The following is a 13,342-nucleotide window of genomic DNA, read 5'->3' as shown; positions in this document are numbered from 1 at the left end:
AAAATTAACTAGGATCCTTATTATAAGCTTTCTAGTATTAGAACTGTTGGTTCAAATTATAAATGCCAATTAGAGAACGTTTTTTGTTATACAGAAGCCATTTTGACTATACCAATCCAATGTCTTGGCTACAAAGCTTTAAAAAACATGCATTTCTATTAAAATGTTATATATTTTTAATACTTTATATAATCATTTCCCCCAAATCCTGGAAGGTAACCTTTTCATCCTCAAAGACTAAACAGCATCTAAAATCTGTTTATGTATAAATGTTGTATAAGTGTTGTGTTTCAAACAGCCTAGAATTACTGTTGAGTCTTTGCAAAACAATAAATTGAGATGATCTGTAGTCTACCAATCTCAAATATATCCATTCTTTACTTTCCTAAGAAATTGCTCCTAATGGTTAATATCCAGGCGGGGTCCAAGGCAAGGGTGTTGGTTCAAAGAAGAAAACCAGAATGATTTCTCTCCCCTTTTCCAATTAGCATCATACGAAGGGCAATACATTTTGAGACACAATTCCACAAAGCTGCAACTTCCCTCTCACAGTTAAGCTATGCCCACTGTACAAATAGGTCCGAAAGAAAATTCCTACCAGCTCCTGGAGGCCACCTGCAAGAGGACCAAAACTTGAATGCTGACAGCTACCACATCCCAATGTCCACAGAAAATCTTTATGGACCATTTCTCTCTACAGCACTGAAGCAGGGCCTCGCTTCAACTCATCTGCAGAAACTGAAATCCTGCAGGCAAATAGAAAAATGCCCTTTCGTCGGGGTAGGTGCAGCCTGGCACCAGGGGCTGTGGCTTCACCAGCAAAGCCCCTGGAACTCCTATAAGAAAGGTCTCGTTTGAAACTAATGTGTCAATCCTGATCTCTGCTTTTCTGAGAGTACTAATATGTCATGTATCTTTCTGCAGCGCCTGAGGAAGGACCTTTCACATTCCCGAACGGGGAGGCTGTGGAACCTAGTGAGGAAAGTAAAGATCGGACCATCATGCTCATGGGAGTGTCCTCACAGAAGATTTCTGTTCGGCTGAAGAGGACTGTCGCCCACAAGGCCACCCAGACGGAATCACTGCCTTGGCTGGGCAGCGAGGGTCCTTCCGGTCCCTTTATGCTGTCCTCCCCAAGGAAGACAGCCCAGGATACGCTGTATGTGCTTCCCAGTCCCACATCGCCGTGCCCCAGCCCCGTCTTGGTCAGAAAGCGGGCTTTTGTCAAGTGGGAGAATAAAGAATCCCTCATAAAATCAAAGGAGGATCTCCGCCATCTCAGACTCCCAAGCTACCAAGAGCTGGAACAGGTACCTCCCTTTTCTTTTCTTTTCCAGACTCTGAGAGAAGTGGGGCTAACCCAGGGAAGAAGAGGCAAGCTAAGGATTCTGACCAGGTTGATTTCTAGCAGGATAAAGCCAAAAAAGAAGAGAGGATTCTGGCTTGCTTTCAAACAGTGGAGGCCACGTCTCACATTACCATGAGTAGAACAAGATAGACTGGGCTCCCTATTACCATTTCAAAGCAGTGGTGCCAGGACCCAAATCTGTTCAAGTAGGTGCTTTGAGGGGAAAAAAAAAGTTTCTCCTGATCAGCTTTCCTGTGCTGACACCACAGCCTTTTTTCTAAATGAAACTCAAACCAGAGAACGTGCTGACCTTCTGTATACATTAGACGCACGTGGCAGATGCACAGCTGAATATAATCTACAAACTGGTAACAGCTGTACCAGGAGCTGCTTTTTCTTCTGTTCAGCTTACCATGTCCTATTATAAGGTGCCCCCTAAAGGCATTATAAAGTTTACCAAGAAGGAAGAACAGGAGTTTGGGAATATGGTTCTAAGGTTAAGGAAAAGGGCATAATGAAAGAAGAGCATAAGAAAGGAAAGGGGTCAACAGGCAGTTGCCCGAATACTCAGTTCTGTAGAGCCAATTACTACTGTACTGTACAGGGCTGGCTCAGACGGCTTCCTACCAATGATACGTAACTTAGGGAAGCTTAGATCCAACATCATCGTAGTTTTTTAAAGGTTTTCTTTTTTCTAAAACATCAACGTTGGCAATATGTTTTTGGAGGCCTAGCAGTACAAACACAAACGCAACATCACCTAGCTAGAATTCCTTAAATAATTCAACATATTACATAGGGAAATTGCCCAAAGGGCCTCGGAATTCCCTGCCTTATTTTCAGTGTTGTACTTTCCCTGTCAGACTCCTAGAAACTGAAATACAGAACATCTGAAGAAGCAAGTTAGATAATACATGTGAAAGTCTTGGCTTGGTGCCTGGAACAAAGAATACTGGGAGGACCATATGAAAAAATAACAGATTTTCTGGATGAAAGGTGTTCTCTGGCTCAGAGTGTTTAAGACCTGCTTTAAGAATCAATCAGAAAGTGACAAAATATGGGTTACACAAAGCCCTTTCTCTTTCCTTAGGGGTAGAAACTGTCAAAAGCAACTTAGAAGAACTCATCTTGGGGACACAGATTTGTGATTCTAATCCCAGATATACTGTGCTTTACTTAGTCCTCTGTAAAAAACAGGCCAGGATTCTGTGTTCTCTACGGTTTGCTTCAGATTGTGAATAATTACTCTATTATCATGGAACACATTTACCTAGCACATAGCGATCTCGATAATTTCCATTGAGAACTCATTGTATCCAGATTACCCAGAAATTGCCTACACTTGCAGGGAGTAATCAGTATGGTATAATGTAAGAAGACTGGAGACATCAGCATGGCAGCGGGTGTTGTACCTTTCTACTTTCCCCCCATTATTTGCAACAAATTGGTTATTTATAACCAAACAAAAAGGAGATTTGTACCCACCTGTGCTCCAGAAAGTAGGTGGCTAGGTCTCAGATCCAAGGGAAGTGGTGAGCCTGCTCCACCCCGTCTCGCCACGATCAGGCAAGAGCAACACTGGAGAGTGCAAACCAGGTCGGACATGCAAGGAAGGTACAGAAGTTGTGGAGGCCCCACCAGCTGGGGCACCATGGGAACTGAGCCAGACCGAGGAGAGTTTGGGGGCAGAGGCTGAGAGTCAGCCTCCCTCCCCAGGACAACATTGCAATGCACTGGGCTTCCTCACAGAGAACAGGGAAAGCAAAAGTGGTAACTGATCCCCCTACAGCGGGAGGGACCCGTTTCTCTCCAACAGCACCCAGATTTCTGAGGGACCTCTGGGACTGGGGGAAGGAGGAGGAAAGGGACAGATAAGAATAACCAAAGGGCACTGAAGGAACACATCTCCCCCTCTTCCAACCCCCCAGCTCCCTCGGGGTTTCAGGTTTGCCCAAGGACCTCTGGGAGGACCCCCCCCCCCATCATGCCACGGGCAGCCCTCCACCACAGCCGCCAGCACGCTATACACGAGCTTTCTTAATGCACACTCCCAGGTGTAGCACCAGAGCCAGCTCAGGCAAGAAGAAACCCAAAACCTGCACTAGTATGTGGCCACCTTATGAACAACAGAAGGACGTTAACTGCCAGTCTGTTGAACGGTAACAAAGTAAACAACTCAGAAGGGTGTACGCTACTTCAGACACGGCGGCAGAGGCTCATTCCGTGGGACACCGGAAACTCACCGTAATAGGGTATCACAAAGACAAAAGAATTCCAGCAGCCAAACTCAAAGGCATGGAATACTGGGATCTGATACAGAATTCAAAAGAGCTGTTATGAAGAGATTAAACAGGCTACAAGAAAACGTAGAAAGGTAATTCAATGAACTAAGGAATAAAATTAATGAACAGAAAGAGTGCTTGGTCAAAAAGATTGAAATTTTCAAAGAACCAGACAAATTCTGGAGCTGAAGAATTCAGTGAGATAAAGAATGCACTGGAAAGCTTAGGAAATAAGGCAGATCAAGGAAAGAGCTAGCAACTTAGAGGACAAGAATTTAGAAATGATTGAGAAAAGGCGAGAGAACTAAGATTTTTTAAAAAGTGAATAAACCCTGTAAGAGCTATCAGTTATGATAGGAAAAATATAGAAGGAAAAAGAAGCAGAAAGCATATAATAGCTGAGAACTTCCCAAACGTGGAGAAGAAATTGGAGAACACAAGTCCAAGAAGCTAATGGACCACCCAATTATTATTTTTTAAGATTTTATTTATTTGAGAAATCAGGAAAGAGCACAAATGGTGGGGAGGGGCAGAGGGAGAGGGAGAAGCAGATTCCCCAAGGAGCAGGGAGCCCAAAGCAGGGCTTAACCCCAGGGACCCTAAGATCATGACGTGAGCCGAAGGCACTCAACTGACGGAACCACCCAGGTGCCCCTGGACCACCCGATTATAATGCAACTGTCAAAAGTCAATGATAAAGGATCTTAAAAACTGGGAAAAGAGAAACCTATGAAGGAACCCCATTAGCCATTAGCAGGTTTCTCAGCAGAAACTCTACAGGCCATGAGAGTGTGAAATGACAAAGTATTAAAACTGCCAGCCAAGAATACTTCATCCACTAGTCACCTTTCAGCCAGCCAAGAATACTTCATCCACTAGTCACCTTTCAGATATGAATGTGAAATAGAGGCTTTCTCAGATGAAAACTGAAAGCGCTCACCACCACTAAACCTTCCTTGCTGAAAGGATTTCCTCAAGCTGAAGTGAAACGATGCTAATTAGTGACATAAAAGCAAATGAAAGTACACCATCCGGCAGCAATGATGAGAAGTAAGCAGAATCAGAAAACTAACTATATTAGAATGGTGTGTTCAACCTCTTACTTGTAGGAGAAAGGCCTAAGGAAAGGAGCATTAAAGATAACTATAGCTACTAAAATTTCTCAATGAACTCACAGCATAAAAAGATAAATTGTAATGTCAAAATTATAAAAGGAAAGGAAAAAGAGTGGCTAGCACTTTATCTTTAGTCACTTATAAAGTTTCAAGATAAAAAGGACTATTGTAATTATGAGATGTTTTAATGTAAGCCACTTGGTAATCACAAAGCAAAAAGAATGAACTTTTGCCATTTGAAACAACATGGATGGAAATAGAGGGTATTATGCTAAGCAAAGTCAGAGAAAGACAAATACCAAATGATTTCACTCATATGTGGAATTTAAGAAACAAAACAGATGAACATAGGGAAAGGGAGGGAAAAATAAGGAAAACAGGGAGGCAAACCATTAAAGACTATAGGGAACTGACTGTTGCTGGAGGGGAGGCAGGATGGGGTAAGTGAGTGATGGGCATTAAGGAGGGCACTTGTTGTAATGAGCACTGCATGTTGTATGCAACTGATGAATCACTATATTCTACCTCAAACTAATAATACAATTAATACAATATATATCAATTAAATTGAATTTAAACAAAATTTTTAAAAAGGCTCAAATCACCATGGAAAATCACACTTTACAAAAGTAAGCAGAAACAGAGGGAAAAAGAAAATGGAGATATAAAACAACCAGAAGGCAAAAAAGATGACAGTAGTAAATCCTTACATTAAAAGTAACCACTCTAAAGAATAAATGGAATGGTTTCACCAATCAAAAGGCACAGAATGGCCGAATGGATAAAAAATAAGACCCAATTCTATGCTGCCTACAGGAAACTCATTTCAACTCTAAAGACCTATTGGCTTAAAGTAAAGGGATGGAAGAGGATATTCCACGCAAATAGAAGCCCAAAGAAAATAGGGCATAGCCATACTTATGTCAAACAAAAGACTTGAAGCCAAAAATGTTAACAAGAGACAGAAGGGCATTATATAATGATAAAAGGCTCACTACATCAACAAGATATAATAGTCATAATATATATGCACCCAACACTGGGCTTCACTGGTGAAATCTACCAAACATTCCAAGAAGAATTAACACCAATCCTTCTCAAACTGTTCCAAAAAATTGAGGAGGGAACACTTCAAACTTATTCTATAAGAAGGGCATTACACCCCGATACCAGAGCCAGATTACGACACCAGAAGAAAACTATAGCCCAATAATGTTTATAAATACAAATGCAAATATTCTCAACAAAATATTATCAAACTCAAAATTCAAGAACATATAAAAGGATTATACACCATGACCAAATGTGATTTATCCCTTGGGTGCAAGCATAGATCAACACATACAGGGGCGCCTGGGTGGCACAGCGGTTAAGCGTCTGCCTTCGGCTCAGGGCGTGATCCCGGTGTTGTGGAATCAAGCCCCACATTAGGCTCCTCCGTTGTGAGCCTGCTTCTTCCTCTCCCACTCCCCCTGCCTGTGTTCCCTCTCTCGCTGGCTGTCACTATCCTGTCGAATAAATAAATAAAATCTTAAAAAAAAGAATCAACATATACAAATCAATAAATGTAATACGTCGCATCAGTAAAATGAAAGAAAAATCACATGATCATCTCAGTAGAGGCAGGAAAGGCATCTGACAAAATATAACACCCTTTCATAATTTAAAAACAAAACAAAACACACAGCAGACTGGGTATAGGAGTAACATGCCTCCACATAATAAGGGCCCCAAACGACAAACCCACAGCTAACATACTCAGTGGAAAAAAGTTACATCTTTTTCTCAAGATCAGAAATAAGACAGAAGGAGGCTTACTCTCATCACTCTTATTCAACATATTACTAGAAATCTTAACTACAGCGATTAAGCAAGACGAAGAAATAAATAGCACCCAAATCAGGAAACAAAACTGTCACTATTTGCAGATGACAAGTCTGTATATATAAAATCGCCAACCAACCAAAATACTGTTTGAACTAATCAAAACTTTAGGTATAGTTGCAGGCTACAAAATCAACATACAGAAATCAGCTGCATTTCTAAACACTAAAAGGATGAAATATCTGAAAAAGAAATAGAACTGTCCTATTCACAATAGCACCAAAAGCAATGAAATACTTTAGAATACGTTTAGCCAAGGAAGCTAAAGATCTGTACAATGAAAACAAGATTTTGCTGAAAGAAATCAAAGACACAAACAAATGGAAAGATACTGTTAAAATGTCCATAGTATCCAAAGCCATCTACAGATTTAATGCAATCTCTGTTAAAATACCAACGGCAGGGGCGCCTGGGTGGCTCAGTCGTTAAACGTCTGCCTTTGGCTCAGGGCGCGATCCCAGCGTTCTGGGATCGAGTCCCACATCGGGCTCCTCTGCTGGGAGCCTGCTTCTTCCTCTCCCACTCCCCCTGCCTGTGTTCCCTCTCTCGCTGGCTGTCTGTCACATAAGTAAATAAAATCTTTAAAAAAAAAAATACCAACGGCATTCTTTACAGAAATAGAAAAAAATCCTAAAATCTGTACGGAACCACAAAAGAACAAACCTGGAGATATCATACTTCCTGATTTCAAACTAAACTCAAAGCTACAGTAATAAAATCAGTATGGTACTGGCACCAAAACTAACAGAGAGCAAAAGAAGAATAAAGACAGCCCAGAATTACACCTTGCTTATACAGTGAGCTAATACTTGATAAGGGCACCAAGAGCACCCAAGAGGGAACAACAAATAGAGACTGCATCAAACTTAAAAAAGCTTTTGCGCAGCAAAAGAATTAACACAACGAAAAAGCAACATACAGAGTGGGAGAAAATTTTTGCAAACCATAAACTGGATAAAGGGTTGATATCCAAAATATATAAAGAATTCATACAACTCAATAACAACAAAATCTGATTAAAAATGGGCAGAAGAATTAAAGAGACATTTTTCTAAAGAATATATACAAATGGCCAACAGGTACATAAAAAGATGCTCAATATTGCTAATCATCAAGGAAAGGCAAATCAAAACACAATGAGCTATCAACTCACACCTGTTAGAATGGTTAGCATCAAGAAAACAAAACAGCAAGTGCTTGCTAGGATGTGCTGAAAAGCCCTGCTGGGGAGAATGTAAATTGGTGCAGCCACTAGGGAACAAGGCGTGGAGGTTCCTCAAATATTAAAAGCAGAACTATCATATTATCCAGCAATTCCATTTCTGGGTATTTATCTGAAGAACATAAAAATACTAAGTCAAAAAGAAAGATACATCCCCATGTTCACTGCACTGTTATTTACAATAGCCAAGATATGGAAACAACCTAAGCGTCCATACCTCATCAATGAAAAGACAACGAAAATGTGTACACACACACACACACACACACACACACACACACACACACACACTAGAGTATCATTCAGCCATGAGAAGGGAATTTGCAACAACGTGGATGGACCACAAACACATTATGCTAAGTGAAATAAAACAGAGCAAGACAGGTACTGTATGATACCACTTATATGTTGAATTTTAAAAAGCCAAACTTGCAAAAACATTAGAATAGTGGTTACAAGGCACCTGGGTGGCTCAGTCGGTTAAGCGTCTGCCTTCGGCTCAAGTCATGATCTCAGAATCCTGGGATCAAGTCTCACATCGGGCTCCCTGCTCAGCGGGGAGGCTGCTTCTCCCTCTCTCTCTGCCTTTCCCCCCAGCTTGTGTTCTCTCTCGTTCACTCTCTCTCTCAAGTAAATAAAATCTTTAAAAAACAAAAATAAATTTAAAAAATAAAATAAAATGGTGGTTACTACGGGAAGGATGGGAGGTACAGTTGTTGTTTAAGGGTGCCAACTTACAACGAGTGGTAAATAAGCCTGAAAGATATAATGCATGGTACGATGAATATAGCCAATACTGTACTATAATCCTCAAACCTGAGTCCAGAACTTAAATTATTCCAATTAAAAAGAATAACATTCTAACAATGAAAGGTGCTGATTGTCTTTACAATGGCAGTATTATAACATATCAGAATAACATGTTGTACATCTTAAATTTATACAGTGTCACAGGTCAAATATAATTCAATTTTAAAAAGGCAGTAGCCTGGAAGTCAACTGCCGCAGAAAATTAAATAACTAAATCCCAGTTTTGGGGGTAGGATAAAATTCTTTACCAAAGGAGTCCATTAGTTTTCAGTGATTTGGGGGGAAAAAACTTAGACTAAATGAACTACAATATTTCGTATGACAGTATTCTGAGTCACTGTTTTCATACCTCAGACCTGACCAGAGACTCCATTTCTGCCAAGTTTAGCTCTCCCACCGTACAGCACCCTAAGGTTTTATAGCCGTCTCTTGTCTGAGAATGGTTTATTCCGCCTGCTAGCCATCTTTGATATGATAAAAACTAATTGCTGTTTGCACATGCTCACTTGTTATTTTCTATTCAGAACAAAATAAATGTCTTGAAAATCGTTTTTAATTCTCAGCCAGTGAATAGAAAATGCCAATCAAGTGTAGTACCCCCAGTATTGTTAACCGATTTGCTATTCATTGCTGCTTTATTAACATACCTCATTCTCCTTTCCCTTTAGGAAATAAACACCTTGAAAGCAGATAACGATGCTCTAAAGATCCAACTGAAATACGCACAGAAGAGAATAGAAACCCTCCAGCTTGCAAGGAGCAATCATGTCTTAGCTCAAATGGAGCACGGTGACTGTTCTTAGCCCAGAAACTGAAGGAGCACAACAATGTGTAGAGGAGTTTATCAGAGATCGCTTTACAAAAATGAGTAACACACACACCGGGGGAGCCATAGCTCGACCAGTTATTTAGTACTTTAAAAAAAGAAAAGCAAGTTACTGTGTTTTTTACTTGAAAGACTCCTAATGAGTGGAACTGTCTTCTCTTCCAGTCAGTTGAATCAAAGGAGGGGAAAGCTGAAGAATGCAGAATTTTTGCCATTCACACCATAAACTTTTTATTCCCCTGGACTAATACCAACAGCTTGATAAAAATATGACTACAGATTTCTGACGAGGTTGCTTCTCCTATGTGGCCTGTGTAGCTACTTCTTCCTTAGAACTAAAATCCCTGGAAAATCATTTTGCTTCCTTCTGTGGGTTTTCTGTGAACTGAGGGATTTATTTTGTTCCATCCAAAGCTTGCTTACAATGGGAAGATACTCACATTCCAAAAATAGATTCCCTTCCTCTATATTCCAGCATTCTTTTCGAATCTGGTTCCCACTTCACTACCTCAGATATCTAATCAATTAACCTTCTCCCATGCCTTCCTTACTAGGCTCATATTCACATGAGGATAGCTACCTAGACGTAAACTTCTAGAGATGGAGCCACAAACGGGGGTGGGGGGGGGACTAAGACATTATCCAATTACAGGTCAACTCACAGTTTTAGTCCCACAGTCATAAGTAGCCAAACTAAACACCTGGAAACAGCTAATACCACCTAATACATGACTGGCCAGGTAGCTAAGAAAAACATACTGCAAACATGGTACTTGTCCTCATATATCTACAATGGAGAGAATTAGGAATTTATGGCTTTTTGAAAGTCTGTTTAACTTTTCATGTGCCATCTTTTTTTTTTTTAACTACTTTGAACTGATTTTGTGCTATACTGTCTTCACTATTAATATTATTTAGAAATAAGCTAATTGGATCAGAGGCTTCAATAAGACCTGAGAGCGTGTATATGTGTATATATTATGTATATACAATATCAAGCATGCATTTGACTTGGATTTTGTTTCCTCCTTCAGAAAATGTGGAAGTGAATTAAACAACTTTGTCACTTACACAAATCCACAAATATAAAGTTAGTTACAAGATTAAAAAAATTGCTCACAATGTAAAATGTATTGTTTAGCAAAATCACATATAAGAGTCCTGTGAGTTTTCTATTAATGAAGGTTAATGATAAATGGGCTCATTTAGTTGTCTGGGCAACAGTTTACAAACTCCCAATCTATAAAATTTATCAGACTCTTGATTTCTCTAAAAAGTTCATAGAATCATTTTCTTTTTGAGGGGAACTTACCTTCCACGCTTGGAAAGCTTGGTACCAAGCAGACTTGAAATTCATTCATAATCTCAACTATTAAAAGTTCGAAACCTAAAGCCAACAACACCAAATCTTAATCAGAAAACAAAGTATATATACAGTGTGACTTCCTTGAAGGAGTCCAACCATTTAGGAAGTCTCTTTGATGAAAGACCAGTTTCCATCTGCATATCTCCTAGTGCTCAGCTTTACTGACAAAACTAGTGAGCAGCTTTCAGTTAGTGTTTTAAAGAATTACTTTATACACAAATTTATCCTTTCCTAATTCCAAACTCAGAAATCCCCACAGCAGGCTGCTTAGGCCCATCACCTGGTATGTAAGTTAAGAAGCACTTTGTCCATATAAGTAAGCAGCAAACGTGAATTTATAACAGTCTTTAAAATTCATGTTCATCATTATTATTCTTTCCCTCTGATAACAGACCAAAGGTGGTACAGCTCAATTTCTTTATAAACATAGTCATGTAACACAAATTTTTTTTTTCTCCTTACCCTCCATCCAAAATACAGACCCAAGGTTAATTCCTGTGTACATTATCTGTAATACTAGAATTCCAAAGGTCAGACCTCCCTTAATCAGTCAAATTAATATGGCTGGAGGGTCTCAAGTATTACAGAATTTATCACTGAAATGGGCAGGAAGCAGTTTTATCACAAGTTTTTATAGTCCAGCAAGGGCCAAAGACAAATAGCATGTAAATTAATATTTGCACTGAGCTACATGGGATTAGTAGAATCTACAGAAATAATGTGGAAAAAATTTTTGGTTTGTCAAGCCTAGGATACAAACTGTTATGTCTTATAAACGTACTTGAAGTAAGTTTGAGCATATATTTATCTGTCAAAACAAGGACAAATCTTATTTTGTCAACAGCAACATCACTTCTCATTTTCTTTGGTAACTGACATGCCTTTTTACTGACCGTTTGTGACTTTCTGTCTAAGGATGTATAATGTAATAGAACTGCAAGGAAAAAACAAGTGTACAGATTGTAAAGGGTTTTTTGTGGGGTTTTTTTGATACCTAATGTAAGTTTTCGTTGTGTAATATTTATATGATAAAAGACATTAGGATCCCTACCACGTAGCTGTCTTGTGTTTCTTCTAGTTGATGAATATGTAGAAGCTTCTCTTGAATTTTTACTATAATCCACAGCTGATACCACTCCCCTATTCTATTAACCAAACTGGGTTTTCCTGGAAGGAAAAGCAAAGCAACTAATTATTCACTGTAAAGTTTTCTAAATCTTTTTGTGAAATGAAGTAACAGTACAGAAATATTCAACCTTTTCTTATTGCATAAGGACTTACAGTGATCCCCAAATATTAAGTCTACAAATACTTAAGAATGAAGACGACAAATTTAAGGTTGTCATTTGCTCTGTGGCTTTTGTCTTTAATTCAACAGTTCTAAGAAAACTAGCAAGTAAAGAATTTTGAAGTTGTGCGTGAAATGGGTAGAGTTCAGTCCAATGTAGACCACCCAGAGCAATTCATTTGTGCTCATGACTACTCAGAGTGATTAAGAGATAGCTACGACTTTCTCTTAATCCTCAGCCAACTTCTGTTTAACCAGACCAATGAAGAGTGGGGGTAAATTCCAATCACGCAAATTCCTCTACGGAATGCACTCTGGTACATTTGGATGTGGGTATATTTATCATTTTGGCAATTTTAACACTTCATACAAAATAAGTCACATTGACAACCTGACCCTGAAGGAGAGATTAAGCTGCCTCCTTTCTTCCGTCCCCAGATTCCATCCCAAATTTACCTATCCTGTGCTCCTTTTAAGGTATAATGTCATTCATCAAAACAGTCCGTGTCACAAATCGTTTTTGGGTTATCATACCTTCTTTTGACATAAATACAGGTAATTAAGTGTTCTTAATCTAAAAGGTTTTTTCTCTGTAGTGAAGCAAGGTCTCCCTAATCTGCAGAACACAAGGCCATCGGTTCCAAGAAAACACCTGATCCTTCTTCTGCTGAGAGCTATGTGTAAAATGGATGGGGACACATATTCTTTATAAGGTCCAGATAAGAGACCAACCCAGAACCTCAGTACAGTCACGTCTATAGGTGCTATTAAGATACCAAAGGCAGGGAGGAAAAAAAGGGGGGGGAGGGGATAAATGAGGTAATAGGGAAAAAATGAAACTGAGAACCAGGCAAAAAGGAATGAAGAGGCCCATAAAAATGAAACTGAGAACCAGGCAAAAAGGAATGAAGAGGCCCATAAAAAGATTTAGATTGTAGGAAGCAGTAAAGTACCATTCATTACACTCTGCACTTGTACTGCACTCAATTTATAAAACATTTTCACATTATGGCTGTTGACATCAAAGCCCCAAATTGGCCATTGCTAGATATTGCTCAGCACACTCTTCTACAAAAGAAATTTTTACTTAACAAAAGAGTATCATGAAAATCCTACCTTCCAGGGAAGAATAAGATATTAGGGTCTAGATCACCCTGCTTTTCATTCAAGTGAAGTTTATAGGAATGTGTAAATAGGAGTG

At 39.4% G+C, this 13,342-nt stretch overlaps 1 protein-coding gene across 1 annotated transcript in view; it reads left to right on the top strand.

The window, feature by feature from the left end:
- The window catches only part of RASGRP1 (RAS guanyl releasing protein 1), a 79,353-nt gene extending 67,450 nt beyond the window's left edge, over window positions 1–11,903 (top strand). Inside the window, exons 16-17 of the mRNA XM_045816066.2 lie at window positions 925–1,310; window positions 9,330–11,903. Of these exons, the coding sequence (XP_045672022.2) occupies window positions 925–1,310; window positions 9,330–9,464 (521 nt within the window). The 3' untranslated portion in view covers window positions 9,465–11,903. The remainder of the gene's footprint in view (window positions 1–924; window positions 1,311–9,329) is intronic.
- Window positions 11,904–13,342: the final 1,439 nt, after the last annotated feature.

This window comes from Ursus americanus, chromosome 36, assembly GCF_024610735.1.
Source record: "Ursus americanus isolate L20-20 chromosome 36, mUrsAme1.1.p, whole genome shotgun sequence".
In the NCBI taxonomy this organism is placed as follows: Eukaryota; Metazoa; Chordata; class Mammalia; order Carnivora; family Ursidae; genus Ursus; species Ursus americanus.
This window is presented reverse-complemented; position numbering and strand designations above follow the sequence as displayed.